Source organism: Ammospiza caudacuta, chromosome 1 (assembly GCF_027887145.1).
Source record: "Ammospiza caudacuta isolate bAmmCau1 chromosome 1, bAmmCau1.pri, whole genome shotgun sequence".
Classification (NCBI taxonomy): domain Eukaryota; kingdom Metazoa; phylum Chordata; class Aves; order Passeriformes; family Passerellidae; genus Ammospiza; species Ammospiza caudacuta.
Window position 1 is genome coordinate 56,293,865 of NC_080593.1, and position 27,888 is coordinate 56,321,752.

Here is a 27,888-nt window from a genome sequence, read left to right on the forward strand (position 1 = left end):
ACCAGAACCTTCCCCGTCCAGGGTAGGTGCCTTTCCCCAGGCAGCCACACAGACCGATGGGTCGGCAGCGGCACCGCTCCTGCCGTGGCTGTTGGGGGAGCGGGAGGCACGGCCGCGCTCCCGTGGCCACACACAGCCCACTCTCTCCCGTGCCCGGCCCCGCTCGGCCCGGCCGCCGGGCCCGCCCCGCCGGCGCTGGGAGCTCCCGGGGGCGGGGGAGCCGCTCCCCTGCGCGCCCGCCCCCGCTGCCGCCGCCGCCCGGGGCTGGACGCCGAGGCATGAAGAGGAACCTCCCCGGCGGGCGGGCTGAGGCGGGTTTGGGCCCTGTGCGGCTGCGGACCGGCCGCCCCATGCGGGCTCCATCCCCCGCGGTCGCTCGCCGCCGCTGCCGCCCGCGCCGGGATGGAGGTGCAGGGCAGCCGCCGGCGGCACCTCCCCGTCCTGCTGCTCTGGGGTAAGTGGCTGGCGGGGCCGGCCGGGGGCGTCCCGGCAGCGTGCGGTGCGGCTCGCCGCTGCCGCCCCGGGACTGCTGCAGCGGGACCGGCTGGGCATCCTCGCGTGTGCGCGGGCCCCGAGGGCAGTGCTTCAAGCCGGGGCGTGGGGCTGAAGTTCGGGGAAGGAGCGCCCCCGCTGTGGCTTGAGCATCGCTTTGGGAGTGGGTCTCCGGGCGTCCCTTGCCGGCGTGTCGGGACGCAGCGGGGATCGCTTTCCCTCCGGGGCTCTCCGTTCCGAGCACAGCGGCGGCTTCGCAGTGGGAGCATTCCGGGCGCGCAGCGGGGCCGGGCGAAGCCTCGGGGCCGCCGACGTCGCCGAGGGGAGTCCTCGAACAGGGCGTCCAGGCCCCAGGGAAAACGATGTCAAACTTCTCGCCTTCGTCAGGCTTTCCGTCTTGGATCCCACTCGGATTTTGGGGAGGTGTGTTTGGCTGTTGGGGAAGGTTTTTTCCTGCAGACTGAAGGACTCGTTCTGTTAGAGTAGTTGAGTTCCAAGCACGTAGTTATCAAGTGCAGGTATCCTTCAGATCTTTCTCTTACAGTGCCTCGGCTGCTAGAAAAACTATTTTATTGCTCCTTGTCAGGTAGATTGTTTTGGGGCTCTCAGATTTAATGTCTTGCAGTCGTCTAAAGTTGCCAGAAGTCGGCTCTGATCATCTTCACTCAACACTAAACTAAGAGATACAGTTGATTCCCTGTGAGTCACACTTAAGGGACAAAAATTCAGGCCTGGTAGCTTTAGAAGATGTATATGAGGACTTCAGGACTTTGTTTGCTCTTTTAGACCCCTTCCAAAGTACAAAACTGGTAAACACTGCATGTATTTCTATGAAAAAAAACCACAAACAAATAGTATTGACAGTGTTCAGTAGCATCATCCTTAGCTGGTCTGTTGAAAGAATGACATGTCACATGCACAAGTTTCTGATTCTCTATGGCTTGAGGACTTCTAAAATCTTACCTTAGTTGCTCAGATTTCTGTTACTCCTCAGCTGAAAAGGAGTAAAGAGATGGCCAACACTTGTCTTGATATGTAAAAGATGTAATCTTGAATTTAGGGAACTATGCAATAATCTTTTTGTATGGGGAGACTTTTTGATGTTATGGTGTTTTTTGCAAAGAAGAATTCCCCACTGGAGATATATTTTCAGAGATTTACTGGAGTGAAGGACAGTGTCCCTGTGGCTCAGGAAGCTACAGACAGATATTTTTCAGCAGAGAGACACCAATAAATCAATTGTGCTAGATATTTTTAACTGTGCTAGTTCCATTCCTAATAGAATAACACACACACAAAAGATTTTAAGAATATCTGTAAACTGATAATACATTACTTTTGCTTGGAATTGGAAGGGTAGATATAATCAAGGACTAATGAAATGAGATTGATTTCCTAGTGGAAAACCTTAAGAGTTCTAGGATGTGAAATTAAGGGTTTTTAATAAGAAAATCCTAAAGTGGTAGAAAACTAAATTTCTTTTTTGGGAATACAAATACCGTTTTAAAACTAGTTATTTTGGAAGAATTTTTACTTTAATTGAATGATCATTCATAATTCACACTTCTTTTGATGAAGGGGAGAGCTGTGACCTCTGCCATTTAGGTGAAACCACCATTTCTCAGTGTTGAGCTCACTGAAGGCAGTGGGAAGCCTGTCTGGGTGGGGTGTGGGACTGTTCTGTAACCTCAGGTGACTACTTTCTGGATCTTTCTGCCTAGGATTCTTGACACATTATCTCTATGCATAACTACTTGTGTTGTTGTCCATCCTTAGTGAGGATGGCAAAAATGCAGTGATTGTAGGAGAAGTTGGGTTTGCTGAGTGTGGAGGGGAAACAATGCATCAGCTGAGGTACTTGGTACACAGGCATGCCATCAGTTCTGTGAAGTGCAATGGCATCCAGAATGGGGCAGAGCTGGAAACACCAGCTGTCAGGTGAAATCTCTAATTTGCCTAGCAGAGCTGTAGATACTTAGAAGACACCTACTGACTTAAGAAATAATCTAAGAAATAGTGTTGTATTTACCATCATACCAAATTCTCTTACTATACTTCTATGAATGGAAACAAGGTAAGAAGAAATGTAAGGGCTTGACCAGGACTTTTAGCAAAGTGTTTTTTTTTACACAGGTCATTGTTTTGGAATCCCTGTCCAAATGTTTCTCCTTCATTCTTTATGTAATTTCATTTCAGTAATACATTTGTATTTTGTTGCCGCAGGCCTACAGCCGGGTAATAATTAGCATTGACTCCATGATTCAAGAAGGCTGATCAATCACTTTATTCTACAATATCATACTATATCATCTTATACTATACTGTACTTATTAAGAAACTCATAAGCCTTGCAGACAGTCTGATACAGCTCTGACCTACTTGGTCTATCCATCCAAACACCGTCACACAGGTGCAGCACGTGGAGGTGTGAATTGTTTCTTGTTCTTTTCTCTGGTCTTCTCACAGCCTTCCCCAGGAAAATGCCTGGGGAAGTCTGTTGCTCTTTGAGGCCGGAGAGCTGCTGTCACAGTATTTGAGTTAAAAGATGCTACCAGAGTAAAGCTGGGTATTTTTTAAATTCTAGAGTAATCTTTCTCAATATATTTGTATAAACGTACATCAAGAGAGATGGTGTGACCCTTATCTGGAGCAGTTCTTGTATGCAGATTTCAAAGATTATAGGTTTTTGCATTTCTTAATGCTGTTTGCACAGAGGTTAGCCAAGCTTAGTGCTTTGGTCACAGGTGAGCAACTGAACAGTTGGAAACAGCCTGGTCCTAATTACATTTTTACTTTCCGTTTTAAAGACTATACCTCATCTGCAAACAATAATGAAAAAACTGTGTATAAAAGTCCAAATTCTCTAAGGTCCTGAGCTCCCCTTGTGTGAAACATGGCGTATGTAAGTCCTGAAGAGTTTGGATTCCAATGATGGAAAAAAAATATCCAACAGGAAACAATTTTAGCAGGTTAAAGTTTAAAAACCAAATCAAGGGAGTTTTTTCCCATTATTTTCTTAAGAATATCATGCTGTTCTGCAGCTGCAAAGGGTGGAACAAAGAAAGGGAATACCGTCGTAGGAGTTCTGAATTTAATAGACCGAGGCAAGTGTGTGTGGGTAAAACAAATAAACCTTTGCAAAACGGAACGTCTTATTCTGAGACCAACAACAGAGTTCTAACTAAAACACTTCTCTACCAAAATGATGCTTCATATTCTAAAGATGTGATTGTCCACAGAAGGCAAGCAGGAAGACAGGCAGCAGACCCCACCAACATCCATCCTGAAAGCAAAGCATCTGGTGTAAACGCAGCCTGTGTTCCAATTTGCTGTTGGATCCAGGCATTCTTCCCACCACCCTTCACCCTGTTTGTGTCTCCTAATTCTTTTATTTGGGAAGTTGTTGATTCTTTCCTAAGATCTACGTGTGCAACAAGGGCCAGGTTCACACCAGTTCCCTTGAGAGGGTGAATCGCAGGACTGTCCCTGTAATGTCAAACGGACTGCAGGTGGTAGCACAGAGCACTGAATGCTCTTTCCAGCTCCAGCTTAGTCCCAGGCCTCAGGAGGAATGGCACTCCATTTTTTTAAGGTAACTCCAGGCTTTTAAACCCTGATTTACTGCAATGAGATCCAATCCTGGAGACCATTTAGCTAATGTAAACTCTTGCTCCTAAATTAGTAAGATCTTGCTATCTACATCCTTATTGAGGTTTTAAATACCTTTGGTGTCGCAGGACTCTGCCTGTAGGTTTGTTTTGCCTATGAGGCAAATCTCAAGAGACTATGTAGTGGAGATTGACTTCTACACTGAGATAGGCAGGTGCTGCTCTAGGTGCAGATACACACAAACTGCATTATTTGAAGGAAAGGGTCTCGAGTTGAGGTCAAGGGGAGCTATGGGAGGTTTTGCCAGTTGAGTTGTGTTTAAACATTGCACCACCGGTAGTTTTTTGTACCATTTGTGTTTCAGTTTCTCCCACCTGTCTACTGGTCACTGAGATGATTCATGGCTTGAGTTGCAGATGAATCAGTTTCCAGTTTGCCTTACCAAGGAAAAAAATTGAATGAGTGGTGTCTTACAAAACACTATTTGCTACCATCTGTGTCTTGGCTATTGAAATTACTACTTGAGCGATGCTTGAAGAAAGCAAACTGTGCTTTCATTTGGGGCTCAGAGAGATTAATTTTCACAAGTATAATGAAGCTTGTTTTAATTCACACCCTTTTAGTTTAGTGAAAGCTGTTACACGAACCATTCTATTTCGGAACAGAAATTTAGAAGTGTATTATTTTGTGTTTTATGGAAACAGCCTGTATTTTTTCTTAAATAAGAATCGCTTCACAGCTAGGATTTCATTGAAATAAACTGGAAAATATATATGGAAAAAAAATTGCATTATTTTAATGTGTATATATATGTAGAGCAACCTGAAAGCTGCTTGAAGGACTCTTTTGTGAAAATGTGCAAGTAGTAGGAAAGAAAGGAGTAGCAAAGTGGAATAGGAGAAAGGTGCCCTTTCAGAAGTTTTTAGTCTTAATCTCCCTTCATATGTTGGCTTCCTTGAAACCAGTCTTAAAAGAGGAGACAGCTTTTTTCCTTGCTAAAAACCTCAAAAGAAAATGCAGTGGCACTGTTAGAAATGGTTCAAAAGGTGGAGAGGATTCCTTGTTCTCTTCAAAGCAGCTTAACATGATCTACCATATTGTCTTGGATGAGTGGCATGACTTCATAACAGCCCTTGGCCTCAGTTTGTCTCCAGGAAAACAGAATTTTGCCTGTATGGAGACAGATTGATGGCCTTCTGTAGATGGGGTGTCACTTGCTCCCCTATGATCTGAGCCAGAGGGACTCTCACCTGAAGAGGAAGATGTGGTAGGTGCTACTGAGACCATAGCAGAGCACCAGGCTGATGAAAGCACATGTTTGCATCTAACCAGGTTAAGCTGGGTGAGCAAAGGACTGTGCTGAAGCACTGGGCCCTACAATAAAGCATCTGTCTTTAAGATTTTCACACTAATAAATGTGACTAATTTGCCTTTATTTTGCAGAGCATTATCTGTGGTCAGTGTCAGAATAAGTAGTGAAATTAACATTGCCCTGTAATGACTGTCACTTACTGTGTGAAATAATTTTGTTTCCAAATGTCACAAGTGACAGATCCCTTTTGTATCCTTTTGTGTCCAGAGAGATTCATCCTAGAGACTCTAATAGTTATAAAATATTATTTCATTGTTGTTATTGTGTCAAAAGACATAGTTTGAGGAGTGACAGGGTGTGCAGCCTTTTTTTCGGTCGCCCTCCTGCCTTCAGCAGAAAGGGGAAGAAATTTCACAGCTGTAAAATGTTGTGAAGAAATGGGGCGATACTGGAACAGGAAATGGAGCCTTATAGAACTCATACAAGTGGTCATCAATAGGACACAAAGCTCAGGTTTCTTCTGAGACTTCAGGACTTGGACTTAAGCTTTGATCTGTAATTTTCCCTCTTGCTCACGCTCTGTGACTGGCTGTTCACCTGATGCGGCCGCTTGCAGTCGGTGTTGTCTGAGGAGCTGTGGCTGTCTCTGGCCTACCCAGACACACATTCTGCAGCTGTGGGGTGGAGGTGGCCTTTGCTTGAAGGGAATCTCAGCCTTCACGTCACGGTTTTGCTGTCTGGTAGCCACAGGGGGCTCGGAACAGATTTTCTCTTTATGCTTGTTTTTGGCAAGCGACTGCAAGTGTAGTGCTGTCTCTCCACATCTCTTGAGTTCATGAGCTGTTCCAGCTTTACTCCTCAACAATCTCCATGTACCAAGAACATAACCAGTCCAATTTAATATTAGAAGAGGTTTCTTTGAATGTGTTTAGCCATGTGTATTGTAAACTAACACTGATACACTGTGTAGTGTAAACTAACACCGATAAAGCATTAAGCTTATGTTTTCAAGAGAAACAGGAAAAATGAGTTTTTCTTTTTCAGTGAAGAGATGCTCAAAGCTTTTATTTCCATGGGGTGTCAATTGTCATTCAGTATGTGTGAAATTGCCTCTATTCCTCTTTTATTTTTAGCTAGCACATCAATATTTAGTTTTATTATAAGCTATGTCTGTATTTCACGCAAAGTCAGAACTTACTGTATCATGTTAAAAAATAATGTAAATCTCTTAGTTTTGACAGTGGACCTAGGTAAATTTGCACTCAGGAATGGTAACCTTTGCCATTAGTAAATGTGGCTTCTGAACATAATTGCAGGGCTATGTTTGGGGTGGGAATTTTTACCATGAAACACTTAGTGATGCACGATGAAGTAGAGAAAATATTGCTGGAATAGCCGTCAGTACAGTTTCTATTTAACCGGCTCCAGTGTAAACCAGAAACAGCAAAAAAGTCTGAGCATTGCAAAGTAAAAAACTAAAATTAAGCTTCTCAAAATACTTGTTTTCTTTCTGTACTTCAAGATTTTTTGGAAAGAAATGTTAGTGCTTTTTTCTTGGATTTAAATATTTTTTAAAATTGGGAGAGGAATCTCTCTCTGTGAAGTAATGTGACATTTTAGACTTCTTATTTTCAGTGAGTTTTAGTTAAGGTGGATTCTAACTCCTCTTTGTCTTACCTTCCTGATAGAGCAGTACAAAACGGGTGGAATGTGTACTGCAAGACCATAAGGATGCTTGTTGCTGTATGGCTCATGCTGTTCCATGCCAAATATGCCTGTGCAATATTTAGGTTTTATTTCCCTCCCAACTACTTCATACTTTATCATGCAGTGATTCAGAAAACAAAAACTTATCAAAGCACTAAAAAGTGTTGGTAGGAACAATGTAAAATAAACACCTCTTGTAGGAAATGGGGGATTCTTGCAGTCATGAAATGTACACTGGAAATCTTTATGAAGAGTATCTGCCTTGAAGTAGATGTTCTAGGCTTAGTCTATAAATTATTGTAAGACCTTCTTCACCTTGTTCTACAGAAGATCTGGAAGATGTGAGGGATTCCTCCTGGTGTCAGAGTGTACCACTCCACAGCTGTATAAATAAATTAAGCTGTTTGTAACTTCATGAGTGAAAGTATTGTTGACACATTTGCAAAACTAGAGGGGAGTACTCATGTAATCTCCTTTTTAGTTATTTTTTGCATGATTTCAAAGTCCTTAGGAGGATTTCCTTCAGGCTTTAGGTGAAAAAGTTTGTCTGTCATATGGGAGCAAAGCCACAGAAAATCTCAACCTTAGAACATCTCTACCTCTGAAGGTAGGCAGGTTTAGGTGAACTATTTCATGGGCTGATCATGTTGGAGCTAAGCAAACCCTGATCTCTAGGTGAATATAGAGAATAACCAATATTGTTTAGTTGAATCTGCTGTTGGCCAAGGCCGAGCCCATCAGTGGCAGTGGGAACACTTCTGACATTACATAGTTATGATGGGGAAAAAAAATGCTGCAGAACAGCAGATAGAAGCGTGGAGTGAGAACATGTGAGAGAAGCAACTCTGGAGAGTGCAAAAGGAGTGGGAGGAGGTATTGCAGGAGCCAGGGCTGAAGTTCCCCTGCAGCCTGTGCTGAATACCAGGGTCAGGCAGCTGTGCCCCTGCAGCCCCTGGAGGATCACATGGTAGCAGAGATCCACCTACAACCCCTGGAGGGGCCCATTCCCAAAGGAGGCTGTGACCTTGTGGGAAGTTTGCAGGCTCCTTGGCAGGACCTGAGACCCAGAAGAAGGACCCACGCTGGAGCAGTTCATTAAGAACTAGAGCCTGTTGGGACGACTCATATTGGAGAAGTTTGTGGAGGATCGTCTCCTGTGGAAGGGATACAGCACTGGAGAAGGGAAAGAGTATGAGGAGTCGTTCTGAGGAGGGAGGAGTGACAGAGACAATGCGTGATGAACTGTCTGCTGCCCGCATTCCCCATCCCCCTGTGCTGCTCCAGGAGGAGGAGGAGGTAGAGAAATTAGAAGTGAAATTAAGCTTGGGAAAAAGAGAGAGGTAGGGGGAAGGTATTTCAAGAATTGATTTTTATTTCTCATTAACATACTCTGATTTTAATTGGCAATAAATTAAATTTATTTTACCCTGTTGGGTCTCTTGCCCATGATGGTAGCTGTTAAATGATTTCTTCCTGTCCTTGACCCATGAGCATTTAATTATATTTTGTCTCCTCCTGTCCAGCTGAGGAGGGCTGTAATAGAGTGGCATGATAGGCACCTAGTGGAATGATTTACTCCAGTAGATTGGCCTAAGTAATCTCCTATGCCAGAATCCGCTGCTTTGCATCTTCCTATATACCTGTATACACCTATGAAAAATTACGATGTAGAGGGATCATGCTGCCATGCAAGGATCTGTTTTCAGTGTTTATTCCTTGGAGCAAGGGTTTTGTTGTGAAAAGCCACTCACACCTACTATGAGCAGGTACATGTACAGCAGTATAAGTAGACATGTGAAGCTCAGAAGTTTCCTAAGTGTTTCATTGTTCTTATGAGTTCTTCATGGCAGCATGTAATTTAAAAGGTTCTGTGATCATGTAGGTGAGTATCCAGGGCTCTGGAGCCCTGGTAGCTAGACTGCTGAAGAGAAATATCCCACATTTGGGTGGTTAGGCCAACTTAATTTTTCATAGTTGGTGTAGAATTGAAACAAAACATGTCTTCACTGGAATCATGTTGGGTGTAATGCCTCAACATGGTAACATGTAAACAGCATTAGGAATCTGTGAGAGGAGTACATGCAGCATGAAGAGAAGGGGGATGTTCAGGGTGGGAATTTTTGTCATCTGGTCAGAAAAGGAAAAAATAATTTTCCCAGGCCTTCTATGATTGTAGTATCTTGATTTAAATATTCTGCCTGTCAAGGGAAGAAGGAACTTTAAGTGTCTTCAAGTATCCCATGGTTTTAAACACTTCCTCAGGAGGGAGTGTGCAGTGACCCTTGTCTGTGAAATCTTCATGGGTCATTTCCCCTTCCCAAAGTTATTAAAAAAAAAAAAAAGGTTGCTTCTTTCTTTAAATAACTTTCTTCCCAAAGTTATTAAAAAAAAAAAAAAAGTGGACTTCTCTTTCAGGCTACCTCACTGGAGCAAACTGAAGTCTCTATTGGCCTTGAGGGACTGGTGTTTCACACTCTTTCACAGGTGGTTAGGTATGGAATAAAGTCTATATTGTGCTTTTTTTCCTTATTATAGGGAAACCTTACATCGCATCACATTTTCTTCTGTGTTTTCCTGCCTTTTTGACTAATGATAGGCATCTGGATTGCAATAACAAGCAGCCATTAGATATATCAAATGTGTGCATCCTGGTGATCATGTGATACAGTGTCAAGCTGTGTTCCTGGATGCAGATGGCCAGCTTCAGGGGCTGTCACAGAGAGATGACGTTCTTCAGTTGATTTGGTCACATTTTCTGAGAGGAGGTAGTGGTGAAATGGGTACTGGCACCAGACTGCTGCTGGCTCACACTGTAGTTATGACTGATGCTGGTTTCTGCTTGTGACCTTAGACAGACTTGTTACTAGTTCTGTCATTATTTCCACATTTCATGTAAAATGGAGACCTCAGTACCTCACAAGGCTGTAGTTAACCTGAAGAAGTAGAGATGTTTAGGGGGTGAAAAAAAGATTTTCCACTTCCATTTGTGTATTTACCTGTAGTCATAAATCATGAAGAGCTATGGTCTCATTGTTCTAGATGTTACACACTTACGTGGCAGCTACTGTATGCTGAGACTTAGAAGACCAGGTCTTGCCAGCAGAAGTTAGATGAAACCAGGAGCACAAAGCCTTTGGCAGGCCCATAGATACATGGTGAATAACAGTCTTTGCCTTATGTCCTAGGTGACACACGCAGAAGTTAATTCAGTGGATTTGGGTTTGTTAGGAATTTTGTGCTTGCTTCTGCTGGCTGTAGGCACCTCCTGATGTGTGTAATCATGTGGAGCTCTCTTCCTTCCACCTTATATCACAGAATAACCTGAGTTGGAAGGGACTCACAAGAATCATTGAAGCCCAACTCCTGGCCTTGCACAAGACAGCCCCAAGAATCACACCATGTACCTGAAGGTATTGTCCAAATGCTTTTTGAACTCCTTTAGGCTTGGTGCTGTGACCACTTCCTGGAGGAGCCTGTTTCAGTGCACATCCTCTAGGTAAAGAACCTTTTCCTAATAATCAACCTAAACCTTCCCTAACACAGCTTCAGGCCATTCCCTCAGGTCCTGTCACTGGGCACCTCAGAAAAGAGATCAGTGCCAGGCCTTCCACGTCCACTCATGAGGAAGTTGTAGACCACAAGGAGGTCTCTCCTCAGTCTCCTCCATGCTGAACAAGCTAAGTGACCTAAGCAGCTCCTTGTATGGCTTCCCCCTTTCACTATCTGGACTTCAACGAAGCCTTTGACAGTGACTCCTATAGCATGCTCCTGGAGAAGCTGGCAGCCCACAGCTTGGACAGGTGCAGTCTTTGCTGGGTTAAGAGCTGGCTGGATGGCTGGGCCAAGAGACATGTGGTGAACGGTGTTGCAGCCAGTTGGTGTCTGGCTCTAGTGGGACTCCCCAGGGATCAGTGTTACACCCAGTTTAATATCTTTACTGATGATCTGGATGAGGAGATTAACTCTACACTTAGTGAATTTATGGATGACACTGAGTTGGATGCAAATATGAATCTGCTAATAGAAAGGCTCTGCAGAGGGATCTGGACAGGCTGGATGAATAGATCTGAGGTTCAACAAGGCCAAGTGCCAGGTCCTACACTTAGGCCACAACAATCTCATGCAGTGCTGTAGGGTGGGGCAGAGTGGTTGGAAGCCTGTCTGGTGGAAAAGGACCTAGGGATACTGGTCAGCAGCTGGACATGAGCCAGGGTGGCCGAGAAGGCCAATGGAATCCTGGTCTATATTGGACGTAGTGTGGCCAGCAGGAGTAGGGAATTGATTCTCCCTTGTATTCAGCCACACTTTGAGTGCTGTGTGAGTTTTGGACCTCTCACTTCAAGAAGGACATTGAAGTGCTAGAATGAGTCCAGGAAACGGCAGTGGAGCTGATGAATGGTATAGAGGACTCCTGTGAGGAATGGCTGAAGGAGCTGGAGTGTTTAGCCTGGAGAGAGGCTGAGGAGAGACCTTATGGCTCTCTCCAACTGCCTGAAAGGAGGGTGTAGCCAGAGGGGGTTGGTATCTTCTCCCAGGCAACCAGTGACAGGACGAGAGGACACAGTCTTCAGCTGTGCCAGGGAGGTTTAGGTTAGAATTTCTGGATGTTAGGAAGAATTTTTTCACAGAAAGTGTGATTTGATATTGGAATGGGCTGCTCAGGCTGTGTCACTGTCCCTGAAAAAGTTTAGGGAAAGATTGGATGTGGCACTTACTATTCTGGTGTAGTTGATGTGGTCATAGGTTGGACTCAATAATCTCTGAGATCTTTTCCAATCTAGTTGATTCTGTGATCTTTTCAGTCCTCCTTTGGATGCTTTCTAATAGCTTAATGTATTTTTTATGTTGTGGTGCCCAAAGCTTCACACAGGACTTGAGGTGAGGCCACAGCAGCACAGAGTGGGACAATCACCCCCAGGGCTGGCTGATGAAGCTTTGCTTTTTGCTAGATGTCATCTTTAAACTGTTTCTAATGCCGCAGATTTCTTTTTAGTCTAAAAACAAATGTACTCCTCTTACCCTTTCTCAGTTTTACTTCCTGGAAGGATGGATCTCGAGTCAAGGATCACATTTGTGTATTCTGCTTTTGTAAAAGTGTGAAAGAAGTTTACTTCAAGCAATTGCTTCTGCTCTTGGAGTCTTTAATGTATTCACTGTCTGAAAGTCAGTGGCTATAAAAAAAGTATTTTACATTTCAGTTACATACTGTTTCATTAAAAACGTAATGGGACAGAAAAGGCTTGAAGAAAACATTGTTACGTTTCAGGTTGAGTCATGCAATTTCGAGCACAATACAGATATTAGTGTACAGCTGAGAAATCCCTTCACAAGTTAGTTGTTGAACTGGTATGTTTAATTTAATTATTTATTTGATAAATTATTCGTTATTAATAAAGAAAAATATTTTATTAAAATACTGGTTATATATTTATTTAAATAGACCATACCAGTTTCAAAGTGGTAGAAAACCCATCCAACACTTCTGGAAGTAGACAGACTCTTCAGAAATTGTGCCTCATTCTTAATATACTGCCAGCAGTGATTTAAGGACTTCAAAAAACAATGTAAAGGACATTAATTGGTATTGCTACTCTGAAAGATTTTCAGTTGAAGCATGAGTTCAGAATAATGGTCACATTGCCTTTCAGTCACAGGAAACCTGGGGAACTCTGTACCAGCATGAGTCGGAACAGTTGATACCCTCTGATGCATTCCCTGTTGATTTCTAGTGATGAAAAGGCTTCATTTGCTTCCTCTCATGCTTTTCTTGCTCTGCAGGATGAAGACTGTAATGTTCAAAATAGTTAACAGTCTGAAATTACCTTCGCAATTTAAAAACAATAATGTAGTGCCTCAAACTGTGATAAAGTAAGGATTGAGCTGCCCTTTTAGTTTTGTATTTATATTTCTATGGATATATATGCATCTTCCATACCATTGACACAAGGGGATAAAATGAGCATTAAAAAGAGCTTCAGCATCAAAGCTGGGCATAATGCAAAGCTGAGTTCCATGTTATACTAGCTCTCAAGAAAACTACTTGAACACAGGGACAGATCAGTGCACCCTGCCAACTGATCTACCTTGCTTCTGCCACCCCATACGCTGAGACACATTTTTTTCTGGGCCAATTTTGAATGCAAGTGTGACACTTTTTTCAAGTACTCTATTTATTGCAAGCTTCTGTTTATTCCTGGCATCCTTCCTTTGTGTTGAGTTCCTGTCATTGCCTGTCTCTGTGAACTTCAGTTGCCTCACTTCCTTCGTTGCTTTCACACTATGTGATGTTGTTCTTGTGTCCTGTTCCCCTCTCCCCATCCCATTCCTCTTATGAAGTGTCAGAAGGACGGTTGGTAGCTGAGAACAAAAGATGACCTTCTGAGCCTTGTATATTGTGCAGAGAGTTATTTAAAGAGTGACAGGTGTTTAGTTTTTGTACCAATACCATTATTTTTCCTTTCCTTCCACTTTTATAGTGGCCTCTGGGCTTTCCCATCAAGTTGTAGGATTTCTTAGCCTTTGCAGAGTGTGTTGTGTTTTGGCCACGTACATTGGACTTGACCCCAGTAGATGAGTTTTAGAAAAGGCTTTGGAAAGCAACCATGTGGTGCTTGTGTTAGCTCATCTTATCCTTCTTTATTTGGACATACCCTAGTGAAATGAATCTCTTAAAATCATGAATATCCAGGAGACAGATAATAAAGGAAACCTATACCAATTGTAACCAATTTTTTTAATGTAGTAGAATGCCTCTTGACATTGTGTGAGAGCGCCAGAGAAGTAATTTCCGTGGGTAATTTCTTTTGCATTAGATACCCTGAAGTGTCTGCATTCTTGCTAGAGAACCTGTAATGGTATGGCTTGGGATTTTCATAAAAGATTGTTGAATTTAACATGATTTTTGGTCATACCTGTGCAACAGGTAGCTTTATTCAACATTAAAACACCTGGAGAAACATTAGGCTGCTGTGAGATTGGCTTATTCAGTATTTCAATTGAGGTTTATAAGAAAATGTGAGTATTGAGATTTTATCAGTATGACAAATTGAGATTTTATCAGTATGAAAAATATATTTATATATATAAAATATTAATAATAATCATCTCTCGCTTATGTTTCCAACAGATCATATGTGCATGATTGCAGAGCAGCAATTCCCATCTCAAACTCTGGTTTTACTTGCTTTTGTGAACTGTATGTCAGGACAGTTCTTGCACAGTTATGTGCCTGCTATCAGTGAAACTTCAAGTTCTGCAGGGAGGCAGCTGTTTGGTTCGTACATAACTTCCAATCGAGATCTATCCTAATTTAGATAAACATTAGATGATGGTAATTGGCAGGATTTTCTTTAGAGATACAGAGGTAAGCTCTTGACATGAGGTATAATGTATAATAATAATGTATAATAATAATGATAATAATAATAATAATGTAAAAATAATAATAATGTATAATAAGGACTTGAAGTCCTCATACATTTTTTGCTTATGAAAATTATGATTGAGAAAAATGAGATTTTGAATAAACATCACAAATTTTTAAAAATATGCACAATATTACACTTTTGTAATTGCTGGTTAAAAGGCGCATAGAGTGGTTTTATCTGTTAAAATAAGAATTATTCTGAGAAAGTATGAGAGCCACTCAAAATATCTTACTATATGCTGTCAGTAACAGCATCTTGAAGAAACATTCAGACAAGGGAAAATTGTAACATTTCACTCATATATTTACACAAGATTTTCAGAATTGTTCTTAAAACATGTTTGGAGAAAGGTGGAGTAGGGAGAACACATAGCAATTCATATGCTGCTTCAGATTTATTGAAGTAGTTGCAAGACAGACATTCAGTGCTTCTTTTAAGCCTCTGGGAAAACACCAATGAATAGTAACAGTATGAAAGAAAAATAAACATTGAGCAATATTTTTCCATTTCACCTAAAAAGCTTATATACTTGACAAAATTACAGGACAGTTACCCTCTCATATATCCCAGTTGTGAATTTATGTATGGCTATGAATCTCATTTGAACTCCTTTTTTAGTGTCAGAATAACAAAAAAGGAGAAAAATCTCATCCTAGGTCTTCACTAGAACCTCTTATTATCTGCTCTCTACTCTCCTTTTACAAAAGGGAGAGCTGTAAAAAGCGAGTAGAGTAGATAATAAGAGGTTCTAGTGAAGGTCTAGGATGAGATGTTTCATATACAATATCTTGAAGAAGGTTGTGTTTAAAAAAATGGGCTTTTTTTCCTCAGTTTTCTTATTTTCCATTACTCTCTCCTACATTTTTAATTTCTCATGTTCTTTCCAAAAGCCTTTCAAACCTACTTTTCCTCATCCTTCATTTGATTATACTTGCTTCACCTTTTGCTCTGGCTCTAACCTGGTTGTTCCCTTCCCATCTGATTCAGCTGATGCTAGGGATGACCGCACGTGCTGCTACCGCGTATGGAGAAAAAGAGTGAGCACTTCTTCAGGCACCTACTACAGTTAAACTGAACCTCCTTTTATCTTCCTAAGTGTTAGTTTTGGTGGGAGTGTATGCCAACTGTTTCATTTTGGGGTCTTGGTAACACCTTCCAACACTGACCTATTTTGCTCCTTCTATGAATCTTCTAATGAGAGACGTCATGACATCAGCCTTCCAAGAAAAAAGCTGAGCTTGCCCCATCTTAAAAGAGCTACTGGAAAGTTTCTGTGCAAACTATCAAGGCCATAGTCTCCTGATTAAATCTTTGTTGAGTATCTCAGAGCAAAGAAAATAGAGGAGTGGTGTGTGGTAATCTGAATGGCTGTTTCACCCTTCTCTGAAGGTATCTGGAATCTTTTGGTTGAGAATAGGTGAAAAACATCCTGTGTTACTTTGTTATGACCAGATCAAAAAATGCAAAAAGCACATTTTCTTGGGGGCAGGAGGATTTGTGAGCACTGACCTGTAAGTCTTTATTCAGTATTTGGTTTTCACAGCTTTCCTCACTGATGCTGGGGTAGTCTGGTTTATTCTAGTTGTAAACCCTCTCTTGTATTGCTGTGGTCTTGTGAGGATTACTGCAGATCTAGAGCACAGTGATACGAATTGATAGAATAAGAATTGGAGGTGCAGTCTGTGATCTGCCAGGGGAGTACCTGGGGTATCTTTATGCACCCTACACTGTTTACCTAGAACGGATGGGTTCAGATTCATTGTAAAGCACATACTTTTAATGTGATCTTCACTCTTCTGCGGTCAATAAGGCACATTTTCAAATCAAGATTCAAGAAAAACAGGGAATCAATCTATTTATTAGTCCATCTGCTAATAGTCTGGAAAGAAAGTGTTCTATTTGTGAAAGAGATACAGTCATCAGGGTGTATTATGGAGTTTCATCCCTGTGTGTTTGGATGCATGACAATTTTCCGATGTGTGGATTCCTGCTCTTCACAGTACATTCTGGCTCATTAGTAACTAAGACAGAGATTAATGCTTTTTTGGAAGAAAAATATGTTCCTTAGAAGGATCTAAATTCTTATCTTATGCATGTACAAAATAATTTTCAGTTAACTCAGTTGACAGCTTGGCACATCCAAGTGACCATGGTCCAGATTAATGATTGCTACTGATATTTTGCTTACGTATATCTTGATTTGTTTTACTGGGGTGCCATGTATTGTATAAACAGGGAGGCACCCATCTGTGTAAAATCATTAATTTAATTTCTGATGTGAGGTTAACACTATAAAGATTTGTCAGCAATTTTATTTTTCAGTGAGACATCAAAAATAATTGAAGCCATGTCCCTCTTAGCTATTCCAAAATCCTGGGTGTGGCCGGAGCTGTGCAAACACAGTGGGCTTCTGTTAATTTAATCCATCTGGATATACTGAAAATCACTAATTAGAATGCTTCTTCTGTTGGTGTAGTCTGTTTCCATTTGTTTTCTCTTCCAATATACCTGTTTTAGTCTAACTTCTGTATAAGAAGCTTATAGGTTTTGATTGTAATGTTTTTCAAAATGTGTGACTTCACTGTGCAAAAGCTGGAGACTTAAACACATCAACATGCTTTTAAGGAGAAGAGTACACAATTAATTATGGTTGTGTTTGCTTAACAATGAAAGGATTTGTTTTTCTCTACATGTTAGAATGTGCAGTACACCTATGTTTTGAGTGTGTGTGTTACCTTCTTCAGCTTTTTCACCCAAGCTTCTTAAGAAGCTTGAAGTAAAAACTGCCCTGTACCTAATCCTTAGTATTAGAAACTAGAGGAAGGAGTGGTATATAGAGACCCATAACAAGTCTGACTGAGCCATTTAAAGAATAGATAAAAGGAATTGAAAAACATAATGTTCTCTAAATGTTCATTATTTCTTTCAGACACATTCTTTAAGAAAACAAACTAACATTTGAATAGGCATTTTGAATATTCTAATTCTAATTCTACATTCTAATTCTACATTATTATAATGAAGTTATCCTCTACTTTGCTTTAATTGCACTAATCCTTTTATAGAAGAGTGTGAGGCATCTAACTAATCTCTTTTTTTTTTTCCCTTTTTAGTTAATGGTCTAATGACGCTTGGATTCGCAGGTGAGTCTTACCTCAAAAATTCAAGCTTTTGCTTCTGTTTTGCTAATGGTTGACCTTTGAGAAACACTTCCATCCTATCTCATCTCAATTAGTCAATTGTCATGCATTTTTTTACAACTGGTCTTATCGATTGGCTGTATGCAAGAGGGTGTTGTAGTGTTTGTAAAGGTCATTCTCAATATATTTACACAAGATTTTTAGAATTGTTCTTAAAACATGTTTGTTTTAAGGTGCAGCCTTACAGTGATGATTAATTTGCAGAATTTTCCATGATTTTGACCTCTTTTGGTTATGGATTTAGACAGAAACTCTTGTGTCATCAGATTCGGCTCAAATGACTCTGATGGAGGGTTTTTTTTTTAATGACCCTGCAAAATATTGAAATTTTAAATACAGACAAGCAGAAACACCAATGGCATGGAAAATCCATTTAAACATCCTTCTGGGAAGGGGCTGGAGTAAATTGTCAGCACATGTGACATAGTGGAAGAAAAAATTGTGCTGTGTTGGATTTGGTTGTAAATCATATGATAGCTGGTTGTTTAGAATACCCTGCCAGAAAAAGCAGCTTTGTGTAACGTTTGTCAAAGCATCAGTGCAGGATTTAAGTTGTGAGCTGTGCAATTTTTGTATGTGGTTTTGAATTCTGCACAGCTTTAGCATTCATCTGCAAGTCTGTCTGTGGAAAGTGTAACAGGTAACTGCTGCGGCTGCCCGATGAATCGACATGAACACTTAAGAAGACAGGATCCATGTTATCATGTTAACTTCTCATGGATAAAATTATGCTGCCCTTGTGTGGTAATTTTTACCATTTTTATCACTGGTGAGTAATTGCAGTTCTGACTTCTTGCCAACATGGATAAAGGCTTCATGGCAGCTTTAAGAGCACTGACAGATATGATGAAGGAGCAAGGATTATTCCCAATGAGTGAGCCGTACACCTGGAGAGGTGTGCGGTCTGTAGGGAGTTGTAGAGTTATGGTTTCAGGTGCATCACAGGCTGTCCTGTTGTGGGCCAGCTGCTCTTGGCAAGTATGTGAAAGCAAGGTGTTTATTTGGCCAGATGAGATTTGTCATACAGCATCACGGAGAGAGTGACCACCAGCTAAGGAGTCAACCGTGATACCTGGAGTGAACTTGCAAGGTGCTCCTGCCCAGGCTCCAAAGGAACCAGCTCCTTCCTGTGTAAAATGATGTTCGCTCAAACCTGTTTCACAATCACATGCCTCATTTCTAATGGAGATACTCAAGCTTCTGAGTATCTGATGGCTGGGTTGTGATGTGAAGCTTGAGACCACTCATCTTGCCTTAGAGTTTGCAGTTTTCTTTACTAGATGGTAACGAATGGGGCCATGAGGACTTCTCTTCTTACCAAGCAAAGTCCTGCCTGATTTTGACCTCAGTTGGCTTCAGGCGATGTGTTTGGCTGTTACCACACAAAATTAGAACCACTGGCTCTTCAGCAGTGATAGGATCCTGCTTTCAAAGTAACTAATAGAAGCAAAAGAAATACCTCTTCTCCCTGGTGTAAACATGTTCTCAGTAAAATTTTTTTTTAGGAGTAAATGGTCTGTTCTCCTTAAAAAAAGCTGTTCCTGCAGAATTCTCAGGGGGGATTCCCTGATATACCAGTTTGTTTTAGGGTTGCAGTTTTGTTCAGGTAAACACATTTCTTGAATTTGAGCTGCTGTGAAGGGGAAAAAAAATCTGACTAATTCAATTTAGGCATTTGTATTAAAGATGTCAATATACATATATTTGCAGATAATTTTCAATGTTAATGCATTTTTTTATATATGGTCAAAATGGTGGCATCTGTAGAGGTAAAGCAAGACGTTTAATGGCTTGATCAAAACAAAATGTTTCAGCCTTATCAAAATCAAACACATTAGTTTTTGAGAGAGAATTTTTTCAAAATTTCAATTTTATAACAAATATTAAAATATTATCTTTGTATTCCAGTGCAGACATGTGCTGGGTGAGAAAAACATGTGACTGATTAAATATACTGGAGTTGCCATTATAGGTTGAAAAAGTTACAGGCTTGCTCAAGTCAAGATTAACTCTTTCTTTGCAAGTAGCTATATGCTGCAATTTTAGCATTTGATAATTACAGATTATTCTTAAAATTATAGAAATGTTGGAAAAGACCTCTATGGTCATTGACTCCAGCTGTTACTTCAACACTGCCAACTCCACCACTAAAATTTGTCCCTAAGTTCTGCACATACACATTCTTTAAATACCTCCACAGGTGGTGGCTCAACCACCTCCCTGGGTAGCCTGTTCCACCCCTTTTGGTGAAGAAATTTTTCCTAATATCTAATTTAAACCTCCATTGGCACTTTGAGCTGATCTAATGCTTGTTGCGTGGGAGAAGAGACCAAACCCTGCCTGGTTACAGCCTCCTTTCAGGAAGTTGTAGAGAGCAGTCAGGTCTCCCCTGAGCCTCCTTTTCTCCACACTTAACAATCCCAGGGTCCCCCAGCTGCTCCTCACAGGACTTGATCTCTAGACAATTCCTTTAGTGGCTATACTAAAGAAAAAGCTTTGATTGTGGAAATTCACACCCTTTAGCTGGTAAGACATACAAATATTTCCAATGTTAAAGTAATTTCACAGTAATATAGGTAGTTGAATGTGATGCATATGTGTAAGCTTGAAAAGTGCTTTTTACACTGAAATGTGGGATTGGGAAATCCAGTTAGCTTTTAACTAAAAATGCAAATGGATGGTAATGAGTTAATATGAGTAGTAGCTAAGTAAGATTAAAAAAGTGATTAGGTAGGTTCTTCTATGCTAGATTTAAAAGGCAGTACTATATATGTTAACCTTTAGTTTTTTATACAAAGTTATGTTTTTAACATATTTATGTAAATATGTGTTTTGTTTATTTTCTAAAAGTGCTTAGAAAATTAAATGTTAAGCCTATGAGAATGTAAATGGCATATTGGACTATGTGAACAAATTTGAGTGATGTGCTTGTGCTTCTATTTCAGTGTTTGTGATTAAAGGTGCATCTGATGTTTCCTAGGTGCACGTCAACAGAGTGAGCTCTGCAATGAATCTCTCATGTTAGAAAAGTTGCCTGCCTGTGGAAAATCCTTTGAAGAGATGATGAAGAGAGTGGACTCAAAAAAGTGGTGCAACCTTACAGAATTTATCATGTAAGATATAGTTTTGGTTTTAATATTTCTTCCTTAATGCATATAAAATATTTATGTTCCAGAATACAGAAAACCTTCTGTATTTTGTTGCCCCTTGCAGAGGGCTAAGCTGTCACTCTTTAGCCCTGCAGTGAGGCCATGTGCACACAGAGACACCTGGCTCTTAACTCAAGCAGTGTGCAAAATGGTCTACTTTAATGAAAACTAACCAATGGGCTATTTAATACTAGCTGCTATTGCATTACCTCAGACAGTTGTGTTTATATTTAATCTATATTTCTGTGCCTTTTAAGCAAATGTTCTGTAACTAATCTCTTCTGTGAAACCACTAAAGCAATAATGCTTTTAGAATCATGCTGTTCTCATGACAGGAATGCAGTTCCCTCTTCTGATTTCCTTTTCTGCAGTAAGATGACATTCTTTCAGTAATTCACCTCATGTGAAATTATCCAAATTTAAAGTGATTTGTCCTATTGAACCTGCTGTCATGTACTTCTTTGCCTGCCAGCTAGCATGGAGAAAGCGAGCACCACCCATTCTGTTTGGATGTCTAAAATACTGCAAGACTGACAGTTGTGAGGGTGGCATTATTATTCTCTAATCTCTTTTTCCTGTTCCAAAGTTATGGGAAGTATTTAAACATTTCTCTATAAAGCTGCACACTTCAAATTTGTATCTGGAAAAAGCTCACAGGGTTTGTGAAATTGGTGGCATTTTTGGCTTTGTGGAACATCTGCTTCTTAATACCATGTCTGCTCATGCATAATGCCTGGTTATCGGAAGTGCTGAGTACCCTCCACACCAACTGAAATTAGAAGAAGCTGCAGGTGTTCAGCACTTCAGAAAACAAGCCTCAAGTGAACTAGACCTGGTATGGTATGAGCCAGCCTGAAGCAGAACACTTCCTGCATTTAAAGCTGTGCTGGTGTTGTTTCTAGAGTCTGCTGTGGAGGCAGAGTAGCCTCAAGCCAGCTGTCACCACACCTGTTAGAGTGTCATTGAGCCCCAGATGTGTCCTGGTAGGATAATGGTCTTGTGTCCTGTTTAGTGTTGTGTCATGTGATGCAGACTTTAACTTGCTGATCACCAACAGACTGGACAGATAATGAAATGTTGGACTGCAGTGCTGTGTTGCATCAGTTCCCCATGACTCCCTTAGCACCAACACCTGTGTTGAAATGCCCCACCTGTTTCATAATCTGACATATTATCAATTTAGATACTATTCCTTCTTAGAACATTTATTCACACACTTTGATGGCTTTAAAATCTTGCAATCTGTTGAAAGGTAGATTCTTAAATCTTGTGGTAGTGGAGTGAAAGATGCACTTATGCAGCTCTCTCCAGCTGTGGGGAAGAGTAAGAGAGGGTTAGCTCTTCTAAACCAGCTTGCAGAAATTGCAGTCAAATCTGACTGCAATAATAGATGTTTTATTTATTTATATTTATTTTTTATTTATAATTTTGCTCCATTTTATCTTCATTATAATTGTTTTAGAAAAACAAGATTTCTTCTGTGAAATGTTACTTGAATCAGTAAGTGACCTCAGCTAATGGGATTACTTTCAGCAGTGAAAAGTACCTATAGGATCCAAAATACTAGACTGTACCTCTATTAATGCAGATGAAAAAACATGCAGCTTTTGGAGAGACTTCTGCTAAAATTAATTCAAGATTTTACATATTATGTGCAAGAATTTTTCAAGGTTTGGAGGTGATTGAAGTCTCTTGAGTTTTCCTGACTTTTAATTAGAGTTAAGAATCCACCTTGATTTTATCCTTTCCAGTTGTGCTCACTGTTTGGTGTTGTTTTCATTCCCTGTACAAGAAAATTTTTCTGAAGAAGTTGGTCAGTCTGAGGCTTTGCTCATTTTTCCTCAAAAGCAGTACCAAAAGAATTCAAGGCTCTTAAAGACTAAAAATCTTTTACATTTTTAACATAATATATATTGTCTAAAAAACCTTGTTTTAGATGTTTCACGTTCTTCTTTAGAAGAGAGTAGCAGGAGGAATTTGTTGTCAAATTTATCTCTTGAATCAAGCGTTAATCAAGCATTAGAAGTCTGATTACTAATTTATCATAAGGGTTCATTGCACTGAAGAGGCAGGAAATGTGCATCTACCTTTAAGATACTTACTTTTTTGAGAATAGACATTGTTATTTGGTGTCATGCATTCTATAAGAAGCATATATAATCACAGAATGACCTGGGTTTGAAGTGTTTGTAAAGATCCTCTTGTTCCAACACCTCTGCTGTGAGCAGGGACACATAGAGGTTAATTTATTCCATCTCACTGAAAGAACCCTGAGAGATGGGACAGAAGGACTTCTTTCTTTGGAGTAATCTGACAAATTATTAAAAAACTTATCTGAATTTTAAGTGCTCATGGATAGATATATATTTAAATGTAGTAATATTAGTTTGTGCTGATTTTACATCTAGCCTCCAGCAGTAACAATCAGTCTGGATCAGATAGTGGGTTAAAACTGTGAGTTTTATGTAAAAGAAACTGTTTCTTCATGCAGTAATTTCTACATGGCACTTTTCACTTTGAAATAAATCTTTGTAACTTATATTAAAATGTAACAGATAATGGAAATCTTCTAATTTTCTAAATTCCTTGTTTTGTGGAGGAGTTTTACCTCTTCAGTGTCAATGGCTGTCCTTTGGTTATGGGATTGTAAATAGCAATTATCTGTAGTGCTTCACTATTTGGCTAAACATTTGTGAGAGAATTTGCAGTGACTCCAATTTGCTGTAACCTAATTAACCTGTAAGTTTTTCTGACATCTCTGACATTCTTAACAAACGTGTGTTCTTTAAAAAGCAGCCTTTTCACTGATTTTGAACAGACGAGGCTTCTGTGGCAGCTGATACTGCAAACCAGTTATGAGAGTTTTAGCTTCCACAGCTGATATTGATCTTGCTGGAAATGTAAGATGATCACATATAGACAGTAAGTTCTCAGGTAAAGTTTTACAGAAGCACTGTTAGATGAAAGTTTCCCTATTAATTTTTGCATATTTCTGTGAGAATTCACAGTTAGTTAGGATACAAGTACTCTGGGTCAAATTGCCCTAAAGTATTTGAAAGCTTAAATATGATGAGGGATCACAGTGAGATTTTAACATATTTTAAGTAATTTAGATGTGGTGGATTTTAGTGGTTCTAGCTTGGACATCAGAATATGAAGGATAACCACAAACAGCTTACAAAAAAGGGTTAAACCTTCAATACACAGCCAGAGGTGTTCGTTGACAGAAGAGAAGGAGTTTGCCTAGTTGCAGTTTTGCTGAGGCCTTTAGATTATGGAGAGAGAGCTCTGAAGATGAAAGTACAACAAGGTTGTTTAAAAGACTCAAAATTATGGTACATGGAAGGTGAATAAGCAGAGACTAAAGTGTGGGTGAAAGCTGTATGAGGAATTAACAAAAGCAAATATACTTTTCATTTGCCAGAAGACTGGAAATTGCAGGAAGGTTTTTATTTTTCATGTGTAGTATTTCTGTTATGCCTACTTATAGTAACACCTATGTTAATAGTGCTGCATTATATATAATAAGTATGTATTGTATTTCCTCATTGTCTTCTTAATATTTAGCAATTACAGCTAAATATGTAAAATCAACTACTGTCCACATGCCAAAATTCATTATTAACAGTCATACTTTTTTTTGTGTGCTGTGATAAATCCTGGTGTAGGACTACAGTTGAGAGGCCAGGTATGACTAATTCCTGAAGCAAGTGGCCAGATGAAGATGGAAGTGCCCAGAGCTGTTTTACATGAACCTGAAAAAATGTTCCTTATTGTAATTGCTTAGATTATTTTCTATTCTTAACTCATTAAACAGTTTTTCAAATGCTTCTGACTGGATCCTGGAAACAATTTACCTAGAACAAACAGTCTCTAAACAAATCTTTATGTGTCTCCTAGGCCTAATCCCTATGGAAATGCGAGACCAAAATGTACTAAAGAAGATTTTCAGTGGTTTGTTAAGCTTTTGGCCTGCTCCCAAGGACCAGTTTTCTCTCTTCTGCATCACCATTTTCCAAATACTTCTGAGTGTAGTTACCAGCATCTCAGTAATTTTGAGGCCAGAGAGATGGCTGTGGCCATGTCTGCACTGTTGCATAATACAGGCCACACAATCTGCCCAATAATCAGCATTCTAAGCCCTGTGAGAGTGACTATAGTATGGAAAGGCATCAACTCTTCATTTAAAAGATTACTATTGATCCATTACATCTATAAACAGATTGCGTCATCTGTTACAAGTGGGGCATTCTCTTATTTCAAGCCAATACCGTTATTGCAGCACTCATCCCACAGGTTGCTAGGGTTGCATGCCTGCTGCTTTGGGAGCTCCCAGTCAGTCATTCCGTGTTTACCAGCCATTGGGTTTAGAGTCCAAGGGTGAAATAGCAACTTGTGTTTTGGAGGAGAGTTCTATCAAAGTAGTGCATGTAACACAGGTCAAATCTGGATGTTGTGTTTGAGAAAAAGAATGGATTGTAACAAACTTCTTCCTCCAATCTCTGCATTTCTTTTCACAGCTCTAGAAGTCCCTGATTTGCTGTGAGACAGTGGCTCTGTGACATTGCTTTACAGTACCTGGAAGATGTTAAAAGTCTCATTTTTCTGATGTTTTAAATTTCAGTTCATAGCAGAATAGAAGAGGGCAAATTTTTTCTTTAACTGTACATCTGAAGCAGATTTGTTGCAGGTATGTGTGTACGTGATGAAATTCTCTGTTTTACTCTGTGCATGGTCCAAGGTCTGTGCCTACTGTAAATAACTATTCTTTTTTCTGTACAGCCTTAGTGTAGTTTTCCTACAACATTTCACATGAAATGTTAATTCTATAAACAGTTTCAGTCCCATTGAAGATGATGAGGGAGTCCACCCATGTTCTATACAGACGCCAAGGATTTGTAAAAAGAATTAAGGAAAAAAATCTGTATTACTACATTTGATGTAATTTGGAAAACTAATTCTGTTGCACAATTTTTAAGTCAGTGAGAGTTTTGCCTGTTAAAATTTGGCCCAACTAAGCTAGCTGTAAAAGTGCCTAGTTTTCAAAGAAACTTAGTAAAATATTACATGAAAGAAAGCCAGATCACATTAAGATCAATGGGAAGGCAAACTCTGTGAGAAACATGTGCAGCCCAAAATGAAATGACATGCCCACACTTCCTAAAGCTCGGAGCTAAGAACCTCTGCTGTGTATGTAAGAACCCTCCAAACTCAGTAATTTTCTTGGTTGGTTATCTAAGTTTTTTCATCTTCCCCACTGACTGCTGCACGAAGCCTGATGTAGACACCAATCAGCGATTGCATCCAGCTGCTAATGACAAAACTTCTACAGAAGAGGAATGTACTGTGAAAACCATAGAATTGATGAATGGTTTGGGTTGGAAGGGACCTTAAAGATCATTTGGTTCCAAGCTGTGGACAGGGACATCTTTCACTACACCAGATTGCTCAAAGCCTCATCCAACCTGTCCCTGAACACTTCCAGAGATGGAGTATTGTCCTGGTTCAGGAAATTTTGGAGAGAACCCCCATAGAGGCTCCTCTAGGAAAACAAATTCAATTTGCCCCTCATCCCTAACCAGTCCAGGAGAAAACAACTCCTTAGAAAAAAGTGGAAAAAATCTGTTTATTAAACAATAAAACCTAAACAGTATTAAACAATAAAACCCCTTGCTACTTCAAAAGAGATGACAGACTCAGAAAGTCCTCTCCCCGGGTTGCAGCTCAGCTCACTCAGTCTCTGATCAGTGCTGGAAATGCTGCAGGCCAGGCCCGGCCTGGTGGGCCACTGGTGTGAGCTGCTGGTGCTCCTCTGGGTGTTCAGTCCATGTTGTAATCACAGAGCAGGTTTAAACAGGTCCAAAGAAAAGGGAATAAACAGATAAAAAATCACAGTCCAGGGAACTTCTTTGCCTCAGCTAGCTAAACTAACTAAAAGCAAAGGAGAGCTCTGTCCCACTGTCTGTCCATCCGCAGACAACGCAGTCCAAGAGCAGGAATGTGGAGGAGTGAAAGCAGTGTCTGAAAACAAACTGCACACATCTTCTCTTCCCCCTTCACTCTCAGAATCAGTCTTAAAGGTGCAAAACTTATTATTCAGCATAAACAGAACAAGACGATTGGGGACAAGCATCCACAGCTTTTCTGGGCAAGCTGTTTTAGACAATAACAAATTTCTTTCTAATATCTAATCCAAACTTACTCTCTTTCTGTTTAAAGCTTTTGCCCTTGTTCTGTCACTACTATCTCTCTTGCCTCTCTTTAGTCCCCTTCAGGTACTGCAAGGTGCTGTAAGGGCTTCACAAAGCCTCTTCTACAGGCTTAACAGCCCTAAATATCTTAGCCTGTCTTTAGGGGAGAGGTGCTCCTTTTAATTTTCCTTTTTAAAAATGAGGGTTGTTTCCTCTTTTCCAATTGGAACTTCACCAAACTGCTGTGACTTCTCTAATGTGATGGATAATGACTTAGCCACTTCCTCTGCCAGTTCATTCAGGACCTTCAAATGCCTCTCATCAGGTCCTGTGGACCTTTTGGTTCCTTACATATTTTTGAACCTGATCTTCTCCTACTGTGGGTAGTTCTTCATTCTCCAAATTCCTGCCTTGCCTTCTGCAAGTGACTGCAAAAACTTCCTGGAGTTTTTGCCAGGGAAGACCAAGGCAAAAGTGTCATTAGAGTACCTCAGCCTTCTCATTTCCTGGGTATATACCTCTTCTGTTTCCTTCCAGGTAGGCTTGGCATATTCCTTTATATCAAATCTCAGTACAAATCCCTAGTGAAAATCTCAGACAAACCACTGGGTTTGTTTTGCAGCTGAGGTGAGCCAGTGATTCATGTGAACTAATATGTTCCCATGGTATTGGTCTCACAATTAGAAAGCCAACACCTTTGGTTCATTCTTTTAAATATTATCAGAAAAGTCTTGAATCTGGAGTTTTGCATGTGATTTTCTCACATGAAAGGCAACCTGGGGCTGCTGGAAACTGGATGTT

At 40.4% G+C, this 27,888-nt stretch overlaps 1 protein-coding gene across 4 annotated transcripts in view; it reads left to right on the forward strand.

Moving 5' to 3' along the window:
- The first annotated feature begins 270 nt into the window (after window positions 1-270).
- The window catches only part of RAMP3 (receptor activity modifying protein 3), a 42,302-nt gene continuing 14,684 nt past the window's right edge, over window positions 271-27,888 (forward strand). The window contains exons 1-4 of one of the 4 annotated variants that reach the window (XR_009274465.1): window positions 271-454; window positions 17,661-17,690; window positions 20,728-20,860; window positions 25,417-25,586. Coding sequence is in view for 2 of the 4 variants with exons in the window: in XM_058800464.1 (XP_058656447.1) it covers window positions 855-915; window positions 17,661-17,690; window positions 20,728-20,860 (224 nt within the window). In the remaining 2 variants the exon portion in view is untranslated. Of the gene's footprint in view, window positions 455-805; window positions 916-17,660; window positions 17,691-20,727; window positions 20,861-25,416; window positions 25,587-27,888 lie in introns of those variants that run through there. The other 3 variants (XR_009274464.1, XM_058800472.1, XM_058800464.1) reach the window with 3 other exon arrangements.